Source organism: Physcomitrium patens, chromosome 25 (genome assembly GCF_059467195.1).
Source record: "Physcomitrium patens ecotype Gransden chromosome 25, ASM5946719v1, whole genome shotgun sequence".
NCBI lineage: Eukaryota > Viridiplantae > Streptophyta > Bryopsida > Funariales > Funariaceae > Physcomitrium > Physcomitrium patens.
In genome coordinates this window covers 6,884,109-6,909,428 of record NC_143434.1, presented here as the reverse complement: position 1 = coordinate 6,909,428, position 25,320 = coordinate 6,884,109, and the positions used below count along the sequence as shown (strand labels likewise).

The following is a 25,320-nucleotide window of genomic DNA, read 5'->3' as shown; positions in this document are numbered from 1 at the left end:
CAATATATTTGTAGTAATTGTGTCTGTCTGCATATTAGTATCAATACGTACATTTTTTCATGGTTTCAACCATCTGCTTTGTAGAAATCCTTAAACTAACTACCAGTACTTTAAAAAGTTGTAATTCGCAGCATTAACGTACTTGATCATCATTTACATGATTTGAATCAAGTTGATGCACATTCTGAAGCTGATAAACACTTTAAAAAAGTCAACTATTGTATTACATATTATCATTTTCAACTATTCAATTGATTTTACAACTAAAAGATTAACTCCGCATTTGAAACAAACAGTAAGCATCTTCAAAAACTGAAAATTCCTCATTAAATCTTTGTTTTTGGATACAATCCACTACAATACCAACACAAACTTCTCTAAAGATGCAAATCTAGCACCATCCCAGTTTCCAAACTTCTGTAATCATTTTACAAAAATAAAAGGGGAGACTATCGACGCCTTCATCAGTTAACCGATTTTCTACACCATGAAGAGGACGATCGCAGAGCCGAATCGCCGCCTTGGCGAAGAATCCTGTCATTTCGTTCGTTCATCCATCCCATGACGGAACCTCAACGTCGACACGGAAGTGGGCAGAAGCAAATCGACGCAAATCGGAGCATATCTCGATCAGCCTTTCACTGAAACACGACCCTGCAGGCCGACCATTACCTCAAATCCATCACGTGAATCTTCGGGGTTGGAACTGGGTGGCAGCGATTGCAGCCATGGCAGGGGAATGCGGTTCACCTGGTGCAAAAGCAAGTGGGCTGAGCTCGTGAGGCAGGCAGCGCGATCACCTGAAGGAGATCTTCCTGTTGTGGGTGCTGAGTGCTTCCTTCGAAGCCGATATGCATAGGTATTCGGGCGTTCTACTTGAGTAGGAACCGTCTGACATCGTGAAAATCCCAGGTGAATCTGTTCTCTATACAACGTCCAAACGTCCCGAGTGCAGGACATGGTGAGACGTTGTTTGTATTGGGGAAGAATGGCAGCTGGTCATGAACCGACTGGTATAGGAGTGGATAAGAGACTGGTTTCGTTGTGAGCTGATGTGTCGTCGTGATTTGAACTCAGGTACATTCCCTAGCAAGTGTTGTGCGTTGGGAGTTACAGGTAGTCGGGTCCGCGATGTTACACTGCTACGATAGTTTTCCCTCGGGTCATCTTTTTGAAGTTGCGTTGGCTTCTAGTCTGAATGGCGGTGAGATGAGGAACCGATCTCTACGCCGACCAGACGCACGGATCTATCCTTTCTCGAAAAGGGAGGAGACGGAGAAGGGGAAACAGAAATGCAATTGATATTTTCCGAAATATGATGGTTGACTTAGTTCTATGGAGTGCAATAACAAAGTGGCTACAGCTTGACTATTAGATCTACGATGCCCGTCACTAGTAGTTGACCCTGATGGAAGTGGCTCTAATTGATGTTACATACCAGCGAGGGGATCGGTGAGTACTTCTCAATAAGAGGGCGAGTTGCGATGTACCATGATACATATTGTCTACCCCCCGCTTGGCACTCGTGAAATCTTGACGTTAATAATCCAGAGACCTGTGAGACAGCTTGATATATGAAACGTACGACGGATTTGCCAGGAGACGCATGGGAGCTGTTGGCACCAGGATACTAGAAGTGAGGCCAGCATTGCTACATCAAATTCAACACCATATTTTCAAGGGTTATCAGTAGGTATAGCTCTTGCTGGTCAGAAACTTGAGGTTGTCTAGCTCGCTGCCCTTGGCGATGCCGCGCTCAACATAGCAGAGTTGATACTCTTTTTGTTTCAAAGTCTGAAGGCCTCGCTTGACATATTTCTCCCAGCCTTTACCTTCTCGGAGACTCTCTATAACTTGTTCAGCACTCTCGGAGGGGTCCACGACGAGTAGGTTTACCTCCTCGGAGTCGGGAGAAGAGGAAACTTTTCGGCACTCCACGCCAACAATTGTCTGAGAGTGGCCACGGTGCTGGAAGTAGAGGGGGGACCTTTCGCTCAGTTTCAATTGTTTGGAGACCTTGGAATTTCTCGTATGGGACATAAAATAATTCCACACCCACTCCACCATCGGTTGGTGTTTCACCGTAATCTGACCTTCCTCTGCACCTCCACCTCCAGTTTTTGCGTCCCACCCTAGTCTGTGTCTATTGGTGATCTGTGTTTCTTGCTCGTCGTGGAACTTCTTCTTATCCATATTTCCTGAGCCTTGAAGCTTCGTACATGTGTGGCACATATCGGAATTACTTGCCTTTTCAGGTCGAAACTTATTGGGTAGAGTTTCATGCTCACCGCAATCAATGCACTTGTCATGAGAGTCACTCTTAGCTATCGATCGCTGAGGATCCGAGTCCTTTCCATTCTCTTCAAACTTTCTACTTCCGAAATTAGACTCTTTTTTACCTTTGGCCTCTTCCTCGCTTCCACTCCCAGACTTATCTTCTTCGACACTCCCTTGACCTGCCTTGCTACGCAGCTCGCTTGGCGACTCCCGCTTGCTGCCTATTGCCTGAAAGTCTACGATCCGAGCTCGAACACCGAAGGAACGCAGCAAAGCTGCACCCTCGGTGGTGCCAATCCACTTATTGCTGCCCTTGATCTTCCAATCAAAATATTCACCCCCTGGAGCATCGAAACCCTTAGCCCAGGCGATTTCGAGCCACTGCTGGAGGGCGGGGATGTCTGGGACATAGCCAGTACCGCCAAATAGGTGCTCCCTAACCTCGGGATCTTCAGCGAGTAGATACGATGCCAATATTTGAATGTTACGCCATCCACAACCCCACCCTACGTCCACGTCTTTCTTACTCTCATAATAATCGGTATTTCCACGAATCACCACGATACGAGAGCTCCCAATCCTTGAAGCCAAGCACTTCCTCAAGAGTGCCATGAAGCTCTCTTCAACGTAGACGAAGGTCTCTTTGATTTGGGATATCATCAAGCTTTTCATGCAATCCTCCAAATTTTCCAACGCCTTGTTCTTCTGTCCCGGCACTTGTTGTTTACCAGCAGGTCCCCGTGACCGCTTCGAACACAACCTCCCATTACCCGCTTCCGACCCTTCCCCTTCGACATGTCCTTTTCCTTTGCAATCTTCACATTCTTCTGGATTCCATTTCGAATTTCCTCCAGATGGACGGTGAGACAAGGTAAGTGATAAATCCATCGCTAAAGCTCAAGTAAGACCTGCTAAGAAAAAAGCAGCTGGCGCCCGCGAAGGAGAAGGAAAGCAGCCAAACCAACTTCTGCAAATTACAGAGAAACTAGTTTTAACGATTTCTTTCTTAAAACTGCTTCGCAATATTCAACCCTCACTCAATGATTCCCATTATTGACCCGAAGTGGCTGATCGAGCTAGATATCTGTAGGTAGGTACGTAACTGATGGAAGCAAATGAACCCTCAACAATCCTGCCACCGCATGTTTCTCACCGCTAAAGATTAACACAATGACCGGCTTTTCTTTCAAATACTTGATCCTTTGTCCCCTTCAAGTCTTCAACTGCGTCCAGCAGAATTCCCTACCTCTCCTGCTAAACGCCCCATAAGGATAGTCTGAACAACTCTATCTCTGACAGAAAGTAAGATAAGTGAAGGTACATACAGTTGAAATCTCCGGACATTTCTCGTCTGCAATTGCGAAACTCCATTTGAACCAACCCGTTATTATCTACACTCTCTTACTATCCTTGTCACTCGGTCGATTGATCGCAAGAAGCGGCCAGTTTCGGAGCATTGCCTAAAGTTACATGAACCAGCTGCATCTTATTCTACACAACATGGTTGATGACTTTCACAAACCTCTCACACAACTATTTTGGCCTAGTGCCTCTCCTTTTCAACACCAAAATATTAACCTAATGGAGGATTTAGAAGTTGTACCCTCTGACTTTCCGGCAATAGGTTAGTGAACCAGGATGCCCGAAAAAACGCCAGTCGCAGACAATGGCGTAACTGCATGTCACCAACTCAGTAGAGACGATTGAAAGCTGCAACTCTCGCTACAAGTGGAAGAGTGGGTTCCAAGTAGCATGGCTTTCGGGTTACCCCCGCAATGAAATCAAGACCATTCTGATTTCCCAAGCTACTCACAGACCATAACGCTGCGATGTAGAAGGAGCTTTAGCGAACTCAAACTGAGTCGCATGCTTGAAACTCACCTGGAAAAACACCCACCAACCGACCTACCCCGCGCCCACCGCCTTCCAGTAGCTCTCACCGAAACGTCCACCGCCAAAATACCACAAGACAATGAAGTGAGCTCCACTTTGGGCTGTTCCGGACCAAGAAAGTTGGCAACAAAAAGCTTTCCACCTTATTACTCACAACTCATCGTTCGCCCGCGGCCTGCCCTTGAAGTTGCAGTCACCGCCTCACCTCATTATACAACCGAAATATGCATAACCGGAGCCACGCGCCGCTACCAAGATTAGTACTCATCGACCCTCCAAAACAAGAATCCCCGTCCCTGCTCTTGGAGATGACTCAACGGAAAAGAAATATGCACGTCAAATGAATTTTGACCCGGAGGAGTGCTAACGGCAATGTAAGAAACCCTGGAAGAGAGCTCGTGCATCACGAGCGAGGCGGGGCATGGCGGCGAAGAATTCATTGGCAAGTCGGTCCCGATCGAATGACTGCAGCGTACAGAAAGAGGTGCGCTCACATGACAAGGGGCAGCATGACACGTAGTGGCACTTGGCTGTCCAAGCACATGCGGCACAGTTAAAGATGAGCGCTGCAAAGTGGGATCCCCCCCCCCCCCTTTAATCATTTGGATACATGATCTCTCGGCATCTATGTTGTTGCGGGTGTTGGACCCCTCGGATTTCTCAACGCTCTTCACCGTGCAGGCGTCTTATGTTCGGCCTTCTTGCAGTCACGCAGACCTACAAACTAGTTCAGAGGGACTCGCAGAATATGGTTATATTTTCGTAACAATGGAGAGGTCGGATACAATGGGGACCTCACAGTTGGCACCGCGGATGAGTATCCACCGCGTGACAAGAGTATTTCTTCTGAAGGCACCGATATACGGCATTTTTGAACCCGGTTGCGGTGGTTGCCACGGGGGTGGCGTGTCCGGCCCGCAGAATGAGGCTGTCCAGGCAACTCACCGTCTTCTAGCAGCACCTGACATTGCCAACTTTGCTGGCTAGTGAGCAGGAGCATGAAGGAGATTTTTCGTCTTTCCCCATCTGGTTGACCTTCCACATCGATACCGTGGAAATGAGTTTCGCATCACCGCAGCCCCTTGTTCCATTGCCTCCTGGACCCTTCTTCGTCGATTTCTCCTAAATACGTTGATTCTTCGATACTTCGATGCCCTACACTGGGTTTTCTGACCCGCTAGCAGTGGCGGATCGGCGCATCTCGTGCTCCAGGGAAAAGTCGCCGATCTCATGCGCTCAGAATCTACTTCACCGTCTTTCGTGACGCGGGGATCTCGCATTTTCTCATTAGTGGTCCCGAGGCCTGTTCTTCGTCGTGGTTCGACGTCGAGACTGTAACGCATTTCCAGCTCTCGCAGAGTCCACAAGCTCGAGTCGTCGCATCCACTAGTTTTTTGTCGTAATGTTACTTGTATCGTCTACTCTTTGTTTGAAATTTCACTTGCATATGGTGTTCAACCGTAATAGTGGTTATGCCAAAATAAAGACAAACATGTTTGTGATGAAAAAAGGATTATTGTGAATCTGAGGTACCATACCTCTATATTCTATGAGGTTAGATAATATCTATACATGTATATATATATATATATATATATATTAATATACTAATCACTCTATACCTCATTATTAAATAAGAGTGTTTAATGTTGCATCCAAATTATTCAAATAGAAGACTCTCTAATTAAACCTTTAAAATATTTCTTTTGGAATATTTTTGTTTGTTTTAATGAAAAGGACTTTCTAAGGTCCTTATTATTTAGAAGTGGTGGCTAGTTTACACAAAATAAATGTTCTCCAATTCTAGATATGTCTTGTAAGAAGACACTTTCAAAATATTTTAAAAAGACCTAAAAAGCACATTAGATAAAAAGAAGAAGAAGAAGTGTTTATTAAATTAGGCTCTCTAAAAATTAAGAACTATATATTTCTAATATATTAATCAAAGTGACATTGGTTTCTTGTTTATTCTATGTCCAATCTATATATTCTTTAAGTTGATCTTTTAGTTGGTGTCTATTTTTTTTTATTATTATTATTTTTTTCAATGTCAAATTCTAGAGGCTTGTTGATTCTATAATAATTTTTATCCTAGTTTCGTTGTAAAGGCTAAAATATTTCATTTTTTTTATTCCAATAAAAAGTTTGAGAGTTAAATTTAAGGTGTTCAATTATCCCAAAAAAGATCATGTTGTCTTGATTACAATTTTTTTAGCTTTGTATTTCATAATATATAAAATAACTTAACAAAATTTTAAAGCCTATAAGGATTGATATTATTTAAGCTAATTTGGAGTATTATAAGTTATTTATATATGATATTATTCCAATAGAAGAATCTGAATTGTGCTTCTATTTTGTAAAACTTTATTTTATTTTAGACAATACAAACCATATTTTTGCATCAATGAATAATTTGATTTTTAATATTTTTTAGATATAATTTAAAAAATTATGTACCAGAACAATACACTCTAATCCAATTTCTTAGTTGTGAATTTTGTATTTCTTCTTTTAGCAATAAATTCTTAGATCTTAGATACTTATTTAATAGATGTTGCCAAAACATTGTATCTTCAGATATAAATTACAAACTAGACTCTACCTCTTTTGATTTAAAGTGTTTCTTTTGATAATTGCATATATTTTTTTGTAAAGTTTGATTGTTCTATTAGAACCAATGTAAATGATCATAAGGAAGAATTGTAAATTCTTTTACAAAAACTTAAACCATACTTTAAAAGATTATGATAGAAAACTTTATTTTAAATATCTTACCATCTTAGTCCAAAATTTTCAATCCTTAAATAAAGAAAAAAAGATGAGACAAGGTTGTCTTTTAGCTCTTTATTCATTAATCATAGTAGATAAGATCTTAAAAATAGCTATTCAAGTTTGTATAAAAAATTTGTATACACTAAATTACACTATCAAGTAGTCTAAATCAATAAGTCTTAATCTATTAAGCAAATGATTTTACTTTGATCATATATATATATATATATATATATATATATATATATAAAAGATAATTATATTCAAAGTGGTAGAGATTCTTAAATATTTTTTGTCAAATTACATGTCTTGAGACTAATTAGAATAAATCTATAATATATTGGTACTACAAAAATTAACCTAGAAATTTGTAGATTAATCAATATAAATAGACTTGAACTACCAAAAATTTACTTAGTAAGCTAATGGGCACCTTGATTGTCTTATTATTAGAGATTCAAAATATAGGAATTTTCATGATATAAAAGATGTAGAAAAAACCAAAGTTTTGGTATCCACAAAATGACAATTTATTTAGAATATTCATTATTCTTATTAGTGTCATCTTTTCTTTTATATATTTCTATATATTTATATTGATACAAAATTTTTAAGCCCTTAAATAAAGAAAAAAAACATCATAATCTATCTATTTTTGAAAAAAATCAAACTTATTTAATTATATTTGAATTATTTTGGTAGATTTTTTGTAAACAAAAATCTAAAGATGAATTAAGTATAATAAACTATAAATAAATAATAATTTTTTTATTTTCCAAATAAATAGTGAAAGTTCTATATGAAGGACGTTATAACCTACAATAAATTACTAGACATAAGACATTATCTTAAAAATCAATACTTAGAAAGTTGTGACCATGCTTTCAATAGACTTTTGATCTTAACTACAAATTAGAAGTGGAGTCCAAATTGTAGAATAAAATTGATAAATTTTAGACCATAATGATTTAATTTTTATATTAAAGGCATTAAAATTCTAATTATAATATACAAAAAAATATTATATTAGAATTGTATATATATATATTTTATAGAAAGAAAAAGATTGTATTCAAAAGATATATACAAAACTAAAGATACAATTATTGTATCAAATTTAGGTCTTAAAAACTAGATAAAAATAAAAAATAAATTCAATTTCATAAAAAAATAATATTTTTAAAATAGAAATTTAAAATATAGATATCAATTGTATTAAAAATTATCTTTTATAAGTAGAGATTGAATTCTACAATCTAAAAAATGAATAAGAACTTTAAAAGAGAGAAAAGACATGTGATGGTAAAATTTATCCTTCACCTTAAATTACAAGATGGCCTCAATTAAAAATTATTTATACTAGGTGGTGTAAAGTAAAAGTATCTATAAATAAGAAAAAAAAATATAAAATAAGTAATATAAGTAAAATTAAGCAATTATAATCTATAAAATTAATTATAGCATGTTTATTAGATTTTTATCCAATAAAAAGTAAAAATTTACAAAATATTTTTTTAGGTAAATATTTTTTTTATTTTTCTAATGACATAAAAATATAAAAATATAATTTATTATAAATAAGTTTTAATAATTTAAAGATAGAATGTAAATAATAGAAAAATTAAGTGAATAATTTTTATTTTAAAGATAATTTGTTTAAGATATTAAAAATTCAAGCCTTATTGAAGGTCACAAGTATTATATAAAGGTCTCTTAGAGAGGCTATGAGGCCTTAGTCTTATCTTCCTAATTTCATCAAAGGTGCTACAAATCATATAAAATTTGTATATTTCATGTCAAGAATAAAAATTCAATGAATGCAAATAAACAAGTGAGATTTTTTTTAAAGAAAAAAATAAAAAATAACTAAGTAATTATGTATATTCAAAAAAAAATTGGAATTGCTATTATGAAAAGATAAAAAAAATTAAAAATCCTTGAAACTATGCTAAAATCAAGAAAAAAATTGATAAGATTGTAAAAAGCCTCATTCTTGCTAATATATATATATATATATATATACATATATATTATCTAACTAGGAGCTACATGGCGACATTCTATAGAACCTCCAACATGTATCTAACTTATATCACACATGTCTAACTTGCAAGAAATGTTTCTTATATATGTACCATATAATTAGCTTGTACCACAAGCTATCAATACATACAACATATGGCTAATTTATTGGCTAAATTTCTAATCTATTAATTAACTATAAATATGTATAAAAATAAAAATGCATCTATAAAGCTTCTAAGAAGCTTTTCTATATGATATTATCAAATTCATCTATTTTTTATTTTATTCTATCTATTCATATTATTTAAATAATTATTAGCATAAATATGTATGTCCATGATATTACTTTCTATTTTAGGAATAAGTTCCACAAGGAGAAGTGATTATTTATTGAAAAAATTGAAGGTGTAATAAATTATATTTACCACATATTCTAATTTTTGTTCTCTTAAAAGATAGTTGATAGTTCAATTGAGCTATTAATAATGTTTTATTTCAAAACAAAAAGGCTACTTTGATATTTAATCATTGTTGAAGCCTTTGTAACTTCCTTCAAAAAAAACATTTGTTACACCATCAAGAGTCATTCTTAATTCTAATAAAATCACCAAATGTTGGAACTATTTTCTAAGGTCATAATACCAAATATATTATATCTTACCATATATTTAAAAAAAAACATATTATTCTTGAAGATATTCATTTCTAATATGTTGTCTTTAAAGCTATGGCAATTTTAGTGTCTCATTCAATAAGTCAATAAATAATAGCTCTTAAGTTGAATTTGATGGCTATTGCTTTTCTATCTTCTTGGAACTAAAAATATAAAAAAATCACAATAAATGAAAAAAGATGGAATGCAATCTTCATTGAATATCCTTTTTTTTTTTATAGCAAAGATTTTCTTAACTTTTTATTTTAAATTTAATGGATATTATTGATGAAAAGCTTTGGCCTTTTATAATGCATTTATAACATTCTTTATTAGCTATCATGCGCATTCACTACTTTCATTTTTTTTGCCAATAAATAAGATTTTTTAACCTATTTTGGTGCCGCCTTAAGTCTAAGACTTCTTTTACCTCAAAATCTTAATTATTATCTATTTTTATAGGAGGTGATGGCATTTGTCTTCTTTCCAAGATATTCATTGTCTTATATGGCTCAAAAAAATATATATAAAATACAAGATGGATCTTCTTAGATTCCATAAGATATAATTAATATACAATTGTATTAATTTTTTAACTAATAGAAAATGATCCAATTGTATAATAATCTAACTTATTATAAAAGTAAATAATCTTAATAATATATTAAAGTAACTATACCTTATTGTTAACACAAAATTGATGTTGTTCTTTGTAATAGGCATTAGCATTGATCTTTTTTTATTATTGAATTTCTTTTAGTTGTACCTTCCTTATTATATGAAGCATTAATAATAAATTTTCTAAATCTTTCATTGTAGAATTATCAACTTTAAAGAAATCAAAAACATCAAATTATGGATGATAACCATGATTAATAAAAAAGCATTTATTAAATAGATAAATACATTGTATTATTATAAGCAAATTTTACCAATAAAAAAAAGTTGTCCAATCATTTTGATGATAGTTGATAGTACACCTCAAATACTACTTTAAAACTTAATTCATTTTCTGTATTTTTCCATTGATTTGAAGATGTGTAATCTAAAATAAAATTCTATTAATTAATTAACTATGTAAATCTTAGAATTCCAATTTATTTTAGTTCACAATAAGTGAATTAACTGTATAAATTCTAGAACTTATAGCTTTTATTCAATTCAATTTTATTCATTTTTAAAATTCTCTAAATCACCTTAATAGTTAAGAAAAATATCTACTATCAATTCACACTTATAATAATAAGTCATTGCAAAATTCTATGTAATTTAAAAATTATTATTATTATTATTATTATTATTATATCATTAATTTTTTATTATTTATTTTTATTTTTATTTTAAATTAATATTCATCTATCAAAAAAAATATATCTTTGAATAACTATCTATCTTCAAAGGATATTTCATCCCTAGATTGACTTTTATCCAAAAAAATCTTAATTTAATCTAAGCCTTATTAATTTCTTCTCAATCTAAAATCCTTCAATAGACTTGAAATCACCTTGCCACCTTTCGATTAGTAACAAGTAATTGAAGAAGTTTTTTTTTTTTTTTTCTTTCTATATAGTGCTCTTTTGTTAAAAAAAAAAATGCTTTGTTGTAGACTTATAGGATTGTCTATAAGTCATTAAATTGACTCATTAATTGTTTTAGAACAAGAAGATATATTTAAAATACTTAAAATCATAATATATGATGAATAATATAGAAATCTTTATAAAAATAGAAAATTAGAATGTTAATTGTAGAAATAGAATCTTAGTAAGTCTTAGAAGCAATTATCTTAGTTGGTTTAATATTTTTACTTATTATTGAGCATTAAAGATTATTTATTTAGATCAATATTTACATTGGCCTTATATCTATATTTATTACTTATAAAATTAAGTTAAGTTTATAATGGTATAAAATTCAAAGCTATTGATTTTGCAGTAAATTTGTGGCGATTTTTAGAGTGAAGAGAGGTTGTTGCCTTAAGTAGAATACAATTGAGGTTAGTGATTTCTATCTCTTCAATCATTTATATTTTTGATTTTATATTATAATTTGAAATTTTTATTTGAATTTTTTTTATTTTTTCAACTATATTAAATTATAATAAATAAAATAAATAAAAAATAAAAATAATTAAAATTAAATTAATAATAATAACTATTTAAAAGTAAAGTAGAAATGAAAATAATAATATCAAATTAAAATAATTATTATAGTAATTAATAAAAAATAAAATTAATTAAAGATTTTAATTTATTTTTAACTTTTATTTTTATTTTTATTTTTATTTTTGTTTTGTCTTTAATTCTTACTTTTATTTATCTTTTTATTTTGATATTTTTATTTAATTTTTATTCTTAATTTTATTATTTTTTATTTTACATACATAATAAGTTTTAGGTGTTGAAGTAAGTATAATATATTTTTTTTATTTAATCATTAATTGATTTTTCTATAATATTGTTATTTCTAATCTTAAGTAATATTTGAGTAGTTTAATTTTAGTATTACCATTATTTGGTGATTTTCTTTATATTGGTTGTTACTTCCAAAGGATAAGAGTAGAACTTTACTTTAAGGTTTCATTACTCCCCTCCTCGTAATTTTCCAATTGAGGGCCTTTTTCTATTGGTATAGAGATTTAATCACTTCTTCCATCTCTCATATCATTTCTTTTTCATCTGTGTGAATGTCTACTTGAAGACTTATCTCTAATAGTAGAGAGATTTAATCACTCTTTCTACCCCTTGTATTCCTTCTATTCACAAGTAGTATAAAAACAGCCTAATATGTCCTAAAAAGATTTCTTTATCAATAAAAAGAAGAAGAAGAATTTCAAGAAAAAAATTAGATAGAAAAGAAAGATAGAAGAAAATTTGAGAAAAATAAGAAGGAAGGTAAGAAGAAAAGTAAAGATCCACAATTCTAAGTCATAATTCAAGGTAAGTATCTTTTCAACAAATTTATTAAGGCTTCCATTAATTTTGCTAACACAAATTGTAAGTTGAAGAGAAAGAGCAAAAGAAGATAGGAGTGGCATTATTAGAACAAACAAGTAAGTCTTTAAATTATTATCCATTTTTTCTCTCTTAGAATTTTTAGAAAATTTCTTAAACTCGAATAGTAAGAGCTAGAAGTTGGAAGGTAGAATTTAAGAAGAAGACATGAGAAGATGTAACCTTTTGAACCTTCTTATAGATTTATTCTTATGGAATTAATAGAGCTTTAGAACCTTTTACTATTCTAATCGATTTTTTTTTTTTTTTTTTTTTTTTTTAATTATTTAGTTCAAATTGGATGGGAGGATTGATGTTGGAAATTCTTTAACATGTGTAAAGTTGGTTAGAAATGCAACCAGGTAGGTCTTTCTTCAATATGGTATGATTGTCTTACTAAGAATTTTTTTTTTTCTAATAAATAATTATTGTTAACTATTGTAGTAGGTAACTCCTTAACAGTCTTGTTGTGAAAAGATAATAATAAAAAAAAGTTTGAGTTTCTTATTATTCTGATATAGATTTTTTTTTTTTTTTTTTTTTTTACAATTAAAATTACTTAGGATTACTCTTATATACAATAGTTCCACATAACAATTAAAGTTGGGAATAGTCTCGCTTAGGATGATACTCAACCAAGAATTCTTCATTTAATTGTTTTTGTTTTTTTTCTCTTTTCTATTGAAAGATACTTTAAGTGGATTGTAGGTGGAGGAGCCAAAAATTAAATTATTGTGAATTTATAGATAAAATTGCATTAACTTGAATAGTAGGTTTATAGTCATGTAGATGAATTATTCTACTAGATCGAGGCAATTCAACCTATCACCAATCATAGAAAATCTGGAATCAACTATCAAAAAAAATAAATCAAAGAATAAATAAAAAAAGATTCAAAGTAAACAACCCACACCTCCAATGTTAGAAGAAATTTTTGTCTTAAATCTAATTGAAGAAAATCTAGATGACAAAATAGGAGGAAAAGGGTTGGAATCCAATACATCCAAGTTATTTGTTGGGATAAATTAAGAGAGAGAAGGATCAACACCTCCTTTTCCTCTAATGAAATGTAATAGAGAGATTAATCTTAATCCTATATCCATCAATTCCTTGGTTCAGCTAATGAGTTTACTAATTGTAATTCCTAAGGATTTATAAGCAGCCTCCATGCCCCACAATTTTTTTATATTTAAAAAGATTAGGGATGATGACCAATCAGCATACATGAAAAGATTCATGGCACTTCTGACAACATGTTTAATTACCAACTCAGATTATTACCTTGTGTGATTTTTAAGCACCTTGAAACATAGGGCTTATGACTAATATAGAAACCACCCTTCCCTTTCTTCCTCCCTCAAACCTTTAAAAACTAAGATATATTCATGAGAGCATTTCTAGAAAAATTCAAACTAGAAGTATAGGGCAAAATAATGCCCTCACGACCCTTTCTTCTTTGAAACAAAAAAAAGAAGAAGAAATCACTGAATATATTTGGTAATTTGACTTGGTAGTAATCCAATTTGTGGAAATTCTTCTCATAGTGTTGTATGTCATGATTTCCTATTTGAGAATACATCAGTTATTTAGCTATAGAAAATTTAGCTTTAACTTATTGAACAAGTTTTAATAAGTGATGTATTCTTATTATAGAAGCTAAATAAATATAATAGTATCAAAAGATATTCTATTAATAAAATCCTTTTATATTTAAGAAATTTTATACATAAGGCTTTTTAAAGCATCTAGAAATATCCTAACATCCTTCACTATACCACATCATAACTAATTAATTGCTAATAAATTTGATTTTCCATAAATTCAAAGAAAATCCATAATCTTCTTATAAAAATTCATCTTTATATCATGAATTATGTCATAGCTCCAGATCTCCATCTTTTACATATATATAAAGTCTTGGCTTCCAAAAACCTCTTTACTTTGCATAAAATGCCCAACTTGTAGCAAAATTCTTTTAATTTTATTTTTTTTCATATAAAGAATTTTTTTTCTTTGAAGTTTAGAAATTCATATCTCTTAATTCAACTATTTAATTTTCTTCAAATTTCTAGATAATATAGAATTTATACTTAAGCTTTATTACAATTTTTTTTTAAATCTACTACAAAATATTTGACATCTTAAAAATCCTTGCACGTGCTCTAAATCCTAATTTATAAGCACTTAAATACCTTTTTTCTTCATATCTCAAAAATTGAAACTCCAAATATTACAAAATTTAAATATAAAGTTTAATAACATGATAATATATATATTTTTGAAATTTTTAGCCAAAATCTTATCAAATTTTTCAAGGTATAGCTCAAAATACAACTATTAGTAAATCAGGTAACTTACTACCCTTAGATTGTAAGTGCTGACTTCAACTTCATATATCTTCTTGATCCAGGTTTAGAATTTCTTAAATTATATATGAAAAGTATAGCCAATAAAATTTACTTTCTAATTTTAATCTCTAATTCTCCATTAATCTATGTACACATGTATTATGTCCAAAAGAAAGATAATGGATACAATACCAATACCTTAGCTTTGAGTGCCTATATCTCTTTTATAAAAACTCCAAATCATACAAAAAATTTACCAAAACTATAGCCAAAAACCTAAACTCTTTGATTTTAGCCTTTTAAGTTCAAATGACTTCAAATGATTAGTCCTAATTCTTAATAAGACCTTAGAAAGCTTCCTTGAAGTTTTTTAGGCATGCCTTTTGGACAATAGCAATGGAGATTTTTATCATCCATCTCCATTCATCCATAAAGATGCCCTAACTTCTCCTTTTGCTATCAAAATCTTTCTTTAATTTAATTTTTTAATTTTTTTTAAGATTTATATAATATATGTCCTAAACATCAAATAAAAAAAATAAAATAAGATTTCAAGGATCACTAATATTTAATTAAGATGGCTCTAAATACATAAATCTATTATTAACATAAAATTAACTTTAATAATAGCCTTTTTAAACTAACCACTTTAAAGTAGTAATTTAATTATATTTTGAAACTAATCAAAATCTAATAACATGGCTTTTATTTTATTATATAATAAATTATACATTAAATATATTTATAAATTATTTTTACATGGTAGCTAAACCATAATACAACAATGGATGATACCTTCATCCACTTTTTTATTTAAGGATTTAATAGTGAAGAAACAATTTAGAAGATCCTAAAAGGCATGCTAGATAATTTAAAAGAGGCCAAGAAAATCGCTCGGGTAGTTGAAGACATTAATAAGTGGCAAGAATAAATGTGGAAAAAAGAAGATCATAGAATCCCTAGTTTCATTCCTACACATGCTCAAAATATAGGATATTTTTAAGGATATTTGTATGGGGCTATGAAAATTCAATTTCAACCTATAAATCACTACCTAATACCCTTAGAAGTTAGACCACCTCCTATTCTTCTTGAATTGTCATATCAAAAAGATAAAAATAAATAGAAAGAGGACTTTAAGAATGAAGTCTTTTAAAGCCAACAAAGATTCTAAAATGAACTTTCTAAGTAAATGAAGACTATGTAAGAACAAATGATATTTTTTATTAACAATCAAAATTCAAATTAAGCTCCACCTCCCATAGAATCTGATAGATACACTTCAGGGCTTTGATGCACCAAATGTAATAAATCAGGGCATACTAGTTAATTTTGCTCAAACCAGAAAAATTACTATCAAAATCAAAGAAGGCAGTAATCATATGTTCTATTTCATAAGTACTAAGGTATGGTGGATTCAAATTTTGAATTCCAACCTCAATAAAAATACTATCCAAGACTTTAGAGTCCTACAACAACAACAACAAGTGCACCACCTTTGCCAAAAAAACCATCTATCGAATAATTGTTGGATAGAGAATGAAGTAATATGTGAAAACTGTAGGAAAAACCATCCTATTGAGGTGTGTAGACAACCTAATAAGGTAGTTCATTTAAAATTTTCACAAAGAAATTATTAACAATAAGTCCAAGATCATTTGAAGAAAGCAAGAATTTCAAATTTGGATAATATCTTAAGACTTTTTATTTTATTTTATGATTATAATAATAATTGTAAAATCAAACATCCTTTCTTAGATTTAAACAAATAAAGAGGATTTATTCTATTAAGTATTGACCAACCTTAATATAGCCAATAAAATAAAAAAACAAATTTATAAGATATAAGGTATTTGGAAATACCAACCAAAGAACAAGATTCTCAATTCATTTAAGACCAACCATCATCTTTTCACACATATTATATCTTTTATGAAAAAAATTCTAGTAAGATTAAAGGACTTCTTAATATATCAATATTAGCAATTATGACTAGGTTTAGATATATTAGCCCTCTCTTTCTTACTTCAATACAAAGTAAAAATAATTTAGAAGATTTTTTTTATTTCTTTGATTTAAACAAAGCCATAAAAGAAGTAATGAATAATGTGAGGAAATTAAGACAATTACTTTATGATTTGGAATCTACTACCACTCTAAAAACCAAGATAATAAAGGAAAAAATCCTTACGAAAGAATTTTCCTCTACAGAAGAATAAGAATGTCCTAGAATCTCAAACTGAAAAGTGGTATTTTAATATCTTTAAAAAAAGATGATCAAAGGGAATCTTATGATTTGTGAGAAGATTTGAAAAAAATCAAGGTAAATATAACCATTGCTCAATTGTTAGAGGTATCTCCAATAACAAGAAGAATTTTTAAAACAAGTATACCTATTAAAAGATATCAAAGATCTAAGAAAAAAATCCAAGCTCATATATGAAGAATTTAAGGAGCATAGCAAGTGAAGGCAATTAAATTAGAAGTTTCAATAGTTGACAAGATCATTTTTTATATGATTGTAGATGGAGGTAGTGGATTAAATATAATGCTCATACAAACAATGAAAAATTTGGGCCTTAGTATTACTAGTATTTTTTTCTATGTAATTAATATTACTAATCAAAGCCAAGACATCTCTTTAGGCCAGATGAATAGATGTAGGATGATAATAGGTAGTGAGGAGTATTTCTTTACTTTCCATGTTATTCATATACATCTAAATAGGAATTCTTATTTGCTACTATTAGGTAGACATTGGTTGAGGGTGACTAAAGCAAAAATTGATTGAAATAGAAAAAAATCTTATATCATTTATGGCCCTTCAAAAGATCTTACAAGAATCTTTATTCAACCTTAAGGATTGTCTTCAGCCAAAATTTCATTTCATTCTTCAGGAGATGACATTCCAAACCTAGAATTCCAAAACAAGTTAAAAAAAGGTCAAGTTTGCTGATTTGGTAGTAAAAAAAGAAATTCATTTAAGAATTTTCTAATCAATTCCAATAGGATGTATAGGCCCTAGATTGTATGATTGAGAAGATGGTAGAGAACTTACTAAATGGTTGAATAATCTATCTAGTTCAAGTATAGATGAAGTTACAAATATAACTTTTATAGAAGGTATTTTTACTTATCAATAAGGTAATTTAAAAGTAGATTTTAAAATCTTAATAGATGGTATCATTTGTGAATATATTTACAAAGTAAATTTTGAAGGCACTCAAATTCATAATCTAGAAGACAGAATAGGAAAGAGTAACCTTAATCCTCATTTATACTTCAAATAAACTTTTAGTGAGCTTACAATTAAAAGTAATGTCATAATATATTCAAAAATATTAAAATATTGATATAGAGAATCTATAGAATAATCACATATTGAGAATATTAATATTAAGTTCTTAGACATTGTTATGTTGTGGTTTAGCTACCATGTGAAAATAATGTGTTTATATATTTAATACACAATATACTAGACAATATAGTAAAAGCCATGTTAGTGGATTTTTGTTAGTTATAAGATGTGGATATATTACTACCTCAAAAAAAAAATAGTTTAAAAGAGCTCTATGAGAATTTATATGACTTTATTTTCTTTTGATAGTGACTTTGAAGTTGATATTATTAGTAGTAAATTTTAAATATTTAGAGTCATCTTTTTTAGATATTAGTGATTCTTAAAGTCTTATATTGTTTCTTTTATATGATGTTTAGGGCATATATTGAATAAATCTTATAAAGAAAAGTGTTGGAGAGGAATTTTGGTAGCTAAAAAGATAGTTATAGCATCCATATGAATGAATGGAGATGGATGATATAAATCTTCATTCCTATTGATCAAAAATCATGACCAATGGACTTCAAGAAGGCTACCCGAAGCCATATTAAGGATTAGGATTATACTTTCGAGCCATTCGAGCTTTTGGAAGCAAAGATCAGCAAGTTTAGGTTTTTGGCTATGGTTTTGGTGCAAATTATGAGTCAATTGGAGTTTTTATGAAGAAGTTATAGACGCTCAAAGTCGAGGTATTGATTTTGTACCTATTATCACTCTTTTGAGTATAACGCACACATATAGAAAGCAATAGAAGATCAATGACTAAGATTGAAGAGAACACTTTTTTAGCTATAGTTTTAGTATAGTGTTTGATGGATTATAAGTTGGAATGAAGGAGATATTGGAGGTTAAAATCAGCGCTTGCAAATTTAAGGGTAGTAAGTGACCCAATTCACTAGTGGTTGTATTTTGAGCTATATTTTAAGCAATTTTATGAGATTTTGGCTCAAAATTTCTAAAAATGTATCTAATCATATTAACAAAATTTATATATAAATTTTTAGCATTTAGATTTTGGATTTTTGAAATATGAAGAAAATAGTTTTTAGGTGCTTGTAGATTAGGATTTAAAGCACCTGCTAGGATTTCAAAGATGCCAAAAGATTGATAATAGATTTACAATTCATTTTTTTTGTGGTAAAGCTTAAAGATAGAATCTATGTTAAATAAAAGTTTTAAAAAAATTGAATAGTTGGATCAAGAAATATGAATTTCTAAAGTTTAAGGTAAAAACATCCTTTGCAGAAAGAAAAAGTTTTAAAGGATTTTATTATAATTTGAGCTTTTTGTGTAAGATAAAAGGATTTTTGGAAGATAAGACATCATATATAAGCCAAAGCTAAACTCTCGATAGCTAAATACCTAATGTATTGTGAGATTATAAATCATGCCATATGAGAGTTGGTGAATTCGATGTGAAAGATCTGAGATGGAGAGTTTTGAAGAAATATTTTAATTTTATTATGGCTAGAGAACAAGAAAGTGGTAGTAGGAATTGTAATGGGATATCACCATTGTAGCTTGAAGTAGCTTGATTGTGCTACAACTCAAATGTTTCAAGTATTTACTTTTTATATATAGCAACAATAAGTTGTAGATCATAAGGTGGTAATGGCTACCAAAGCCTTACAATCTGTTGTTGGTTTATTAGATCAATTTGATGAGAGACATATCTCAAAGTATTTGAGATATTATTCTAGAAAGATAGAACTTAACAAAGTATCAAAAAAAGAAATAATCTTAATATTTAATCTCGCAGTTGTACCAAAGTTACAGAAGCATATATAGGAGATTATTTGAATTCATGGAGAAAAATGGGAGGATTTTATTCTTCAGCTAAAAGAAGAGTATTCTTTAGATGATGTTGAAAGGATAAAAAAAAAAATCATTTATGAAGTGGATTAATAAATCTAATAAGAGATTGATTACAATAAATTTATTTCAAGAATTTGAAAGACAATTTCTTCAATTTTCTTGAGTAAAAAAAACTTATTCTTGAAAATGACAAGGTAGAGCTATTTCTTCAATGGACCAATAATAAATTATAGAGGGAATTGGAATTATTGTTGGAAGATATTAGACTTACAATTGACTAGAAGAAGGTATCTGAAGTAATGGATATACTTGCTAAAAGAGAATATTTGAGGGAATAGGTGGTGGTAAGGCAAGAAATTAGGCCTCCATCAATCACAATATCTTGTAGGTAACTATTAAAAATTGCAATACTAATATCTACTGCTCTAATTCCTATGTCTACAATTGTACCACAAAAAAATGTAATTGAAGAGTTGATAAAAAGAATGAAAGACTTATAAATCAAATTGGCAAAGTTAAAGGAAAAAGAAAGAATATCTGAGATCAAACTTGCATCAAATCAAAGATATATATAGAGATATATTTGATGCTAAAGTATTAAACATTCTCACAAAGAATATGGAGATTTTGCTGATATTTTACAATAAAGAATAATTTTATGGAAAAATGGAAAAATTACGCTATAAGATATATGTGAGTTTTTCAAAACCAATTTTGAAAAATGAAGGATGAAGAAGTTTTTGAAAGAACATTTATCTAAATAGGCTATGGCATCAAGGGAGGCTACTACCTATGGTATTGAGGTTATAAGAGAGAAGGAGAATATTTTTAACAAGCATGTAGATATGAAAAATTTATGGAATCATACTATGACCAATATGGATAAAAATAAAAATAAAAATAAAATAACAAGAAGAAGAAGAAGAAGAAGAAGAAGGGAAGAATTACTCAAGATAGCTACAATGATTAGAAATGCTACAGGATAAGATGATCTTATTGATGTCATATTTGTACATGCTTATTTGGTAAAATCCTAACATGAAGCTTTGGTGGATATAAAAGGGGTAGAAATATAACAGATAAAAACCTTGAGGAGCCAAATAACAAGAGAATGTCTTACAAAAATAAAAAAGAAATCAAAATAAGGAAATACCTATATTACAAGGTAGTAGAATATCAAGAATTGGACCATCAACATCACATCTTTGGAATGCACCACTACTAAAAGAAAAATGAAAAGAAAGAATGGAAGTTAATAAAAATAAAGAGAAGAATAAGTCTATTACTTATAAGTTACAATCAGATATTGAAGCAACTACAAATTTAAATGATGAGCTAGAAAAAAAGATGTTGAATGCCAAAATTAAGTTTACTTTGTAAGAAATTTTAAGCATCACAAAGAAAGAATTTCATGATGTCATTATTGACATTATTAAACAAAAAAAGAAATTAATAAGAGAGTCTACAATGTCTAATGTCTTGAATATAATATTAACAAAAAAAGAGAAAGTTGAATTGGCTAAATGTTTTATCAATAAAAAGGTTCAATTTTCTTTAGATGAAGACAAGGTTGATGATAAGGACCTTACTCACTATACTAGGGATCATTTGACTAGAGCCACCATAGAAACCTTAGTAAAGATGGGAGATTTAAAAGATCTAGTAATTGCTCTCATTGACCATGGATCTAAAATCAATATTATGTCAAAAAAAATTTACAAATGCAGAAGGTGGCCTATTAACATTAAATATGGTTGGGTGATTTGGACAGTAAATAATTCACAGAGAGACTTCTATAGTGCTTATCCTAATATAAAAGTAAAAATTAAAGATGTAACTATTGAATAAAATTTCTTTGTTTAAGACACTACTTTATATCCAATAAATTTTGGACAGCCATATATTACAACTGTGAAAATGGAAACTAAGATATTAGATGATGAATCGGCATGTGTCCATATCAGAAGCTTAGATGGCAAGAGAGCAGTTGCCACGGACACAGAATACAGACTTGATATCTACCAAGAAGTTCAAGAAGAACTGGCAAGAACTAGATTAATCAGATGAATACAAGAACAACACCAGAGAGGTGAGCTAGAACTCCAAGAGATGTGTTGTCGAGACTGAAGAACTCTTCAGCCTCGATTCCAATATATACTCCTATTTAGGAAGCTTGTCAAGCAACTTCTACCAACTAGGAAGCTTTTAGAAGGTTCCTGAGACTTGTTTCTAGAAGGTTCTAGAAACTTATCTCTAGAAGGTTCTAAGGACTATGTTCCTAATATCTTCTACCAACTAAGAAGCTTCTAGAAGGTTCCAAAGACTTGCTTTTAGAAGGTTCTAGAAGCTTGTCTCTAGAAGGTTCTAGAAACTTGTCTCTAGAAGGTTCTAAGGACTATGTCTCTAACATCACCCCCTCCTTTAGCTTCAAGGTCTCTGAGAAGCAATGTTGTTGTCAATCAGTACCAATACAAGAAAATGAAGATCTGTCGCATAACGTCTGCTATGAACTCCAATTGTTGTTCATGAGGTAAGTAGTTCATCGACCCTTGAAGCCAATGGTAGTGGCCCACTCTTTCAACTTCTGACCAAGCATGAACTTCCGTGTCTTCATTGTGAAATTGTCCTGCAAATATGCCTTCTGGTTGACCATCATAAGCAGGCTCGGACTCAAATACAATCACCAGTGATCGGTTACTTGGTATCCTCCGTCGTCGTCGTGATGCAGGTGGTTCTTCATCTTGGGGTTGCCTTCGTGAATTAGTTGGTTGAGATAATCTGACTAGCATAGTATCTATCTCTTGGCTATCCATATCAGAAGACCAAACTATGGCTACTGAAAAAATTCTACTTTAACCTGGAGAAAATAACTACATCAACTACGAATTTTGGTGGTGCTCTCCCCCTTTCTTATATTCTTGAGTGAACAAGCTTCCGAAGGAAGCTATCATCAAACCAGCTTAGGTTTATGAGGATGTTGTTGATGAAACTTTTGTACCTTTTATGGCGCATTGGCGAGATTTTTAGGTGGCTCCCACGTTTGCTCATTAATATCGTAGCGGCACCAATGAACAAGATACTCCAACTTGCCCCACCTTCGCCGTGAATCCAACACCTTTTCAACCTCGTATTCCTTGTGGTTCTCCATCTCAATACTAGGTGGCGGACATTGCACTCTTCCAGGAAAAGATGACTCTTGATAAGGCTCCAACAAAGAAATATGAAAGACTGGATATACCTTCATAGAAGCCAGTAATTCCAGACGGTATGCCACTGGATTGACTTACTTCTCGATGATAAATGGTTCCAATCTTTCATAGTCCAACTTGTTACATGATCGCTTGGTCTTGATATTTTGTCAAAGAAGCCATGCTTTATCTCCAATTTTGAAAGTAGGTGCTTGATTCCGAAATCTATCTACAGACGCCTTGTAGGATTCTTGAGCGGATTGTAATTGAAGCTTCAATGTATTTTGAAGCTCTGATAGTTGTTTCCTAAATCCTTCAGCTGCTGGATTGTTATTTGTTGACGGACTCAATAAATCAAGCTTCGGATGATACCCATAGTTGGAAAAGAATGGTGTGTATTGAGTCGACGTATGGATGGTGTTGTTATATGCAAACTTGGCTAGCGACAAATATGCAGTTCAATCGACTTGCTGATAATTGATGCTACATCGTAAGTATTGTTCCAAGTTTGAGTTCACTCGTTCCATTTGGCCGTCAGTTTGAGGATGAAAAGTCGAAGAAAGCTTGATATCTACGTTCAGTATCTCAAAGAGAGATCTCCAAAACTTTGATACAAACTGGGTTCCTCGATCTCATACGATATCATCTGATAGTCCATGATATCGATACACATTATCGAGAAAGAGCCTTGCTGTGACTTCACTGGATGACGTCTTCTTCCAAGGGACAAAGTGTGCCATTTTTGTAAGCCGATCTACCACGACAAAGATGCTGTCAAATGAGTTCGATGATGGCAGGTCTGTGATGAAGTCCATGGAAATTGAAGACCATGATCGACGTGAAATTGGCAATGGCTGTAGGAATCCATAAAGGCGATGCTGAGGATTCTTGGACCTTGAACAGATGTCGCAGGAGAGGACAAAATCTTTCAGATCCTTCTACATTTGGGGCCACCAAAAATCTCGAGAAATAAGCTCTAAGGTCTTGTTGAATCCAAAATGCCCCGTAGCTAGAAAATCGTGGCGAGATTGAAGAACTCGGAGTTGTGCTGGTCCTTTTGGGATATATAACCGCTCTTCAAAGTATAAAAGATCTCCCTCCACCTTGAACTTGTAGTCATTGGCATGCTGCCTAATATCAATGGCTACTGAATCTTCAATGGTTATGGCACGTATCTGATTCAAGAAGTCAGCATCAATTGGCACAATAGTAGTGCAAAGCTCAAACTACTCTGGCTTCAACAATGTCGTACATTGTTGATCAAACGTTGCTTCTCCAACCTTTGGTACAAGATACGATCTCCTCGATAAGGCATCAGATAGTCCTTGCTGCTTTCCAGGTCGATAAGTGATAATAAAATCGAACTTAGATAGCAACATACTCCATCGAGCTTGACGTCGATTTAGAACTCGAGCCGACATGAAATACTCCAAATTCTTGTGATCTGTGTATACGGTCACTGGATGTGCAGCTCCTTCAAGAAAGTGATACCATTCTTAGAAAGAATCCACTATAGAAAGAAGTTCCTTATCGTGGATCTCATAATTGATTTCAACAGCAGAGAACTTTCGAGAATAGAATGGAACCAGATGGAGCTTCTTGTCTGCTCCCATTTGTAAAAGTACAGCTTCCAAAGCAAAATCCGAAGCATCAATTTCTAAATAGAAGGCCAATGTAAAGTCTGGATGTACCAAGATTGGAGCCGTAGTAAATGCGGTCTTCAGGTTTTGAAACACCTTCTCTGCTAGAGGTCCCCATTCCAGCTTATCCTTGCATGTCAACCGAGTGAGAGGAGCAGCAACTTGAGAGTAATTCTTGATAAAGATCCGATAGAAGTTGGCAAAATCAAGAAAGCATTGTATGTCTCTAACCGTCTTCGGAACCTCCCAGGACACGATTGCTTCCACCTTCTTGGGGTCTATCTTCAAGCCTTCCGTAGTCGCAACGAATCCCAGGAACTCCATCTCTATTTAGTGAAATAAACACTTCTCCAACTTGGCATATAGTCCTTGCT

General features: G+C 31.7%; 1 protein-coding gene across 5 annotated transcripts; it reads right to left on the bottom strand.

Annotated features, from left to right (window-relative positions):
* Positions 1 to 304: 304 nt before the first annotated feature.
* Positions 305 to 4,897, bottom strand: LOC112277540 (uncharacterized). Of its 5 annotated transcripts, none has more exons than XM_024509999.3 (3): positions 3,881 to 4,897; positions 3,431 to 3,528; positions 305 to 3,244 (listed from the first exon to the last, which is right to left on the bottom strand). In XM_024509999.3, the coding sequence occupies exon 3, from the start codon at positions 3,163 to 3,165 to the stop codon at positions 1,687 to 1,689; it is 1,479 nt and encodes a 492-aa protein (XP_024365767.1). In that variant the 5' UTR covers positions 3,166 to 3,244; positions 3,431 to 3,528; positions 3,881 to 4,897; the 3' UTR covers positions 305 to 1,686. The 5 variants fall into 5 exon arrangements, with proteins under 5 accessions (XP_024365767.1, XP_024365766.1, XP_024365771.1 ...); XM_024509998.3 differs by having other exon boundaries at positions 305 to 3,528; positions 3,881 to 3,952; positions 4,159 to 4,897; XM_024510003.3 differs by lacking the exon at positions 3,431 to 3,528 and having other exon boundaries at positions 3,881 to 3,952; positions 4,159 to 4,897.
* Positions 4,898 to 25,320: the final 20,423 nt, after the last annotated feature.

What these genes read in the sequence shown, in the direction of transcription:
- LOC112277540 (XM_024509999.3), bottom strand. Translation starts at nt 3,165, where the DNA reads ATGGATTTATCACTTACCTTGTCTCACCGTCCATCTGGAGGAAATTCG.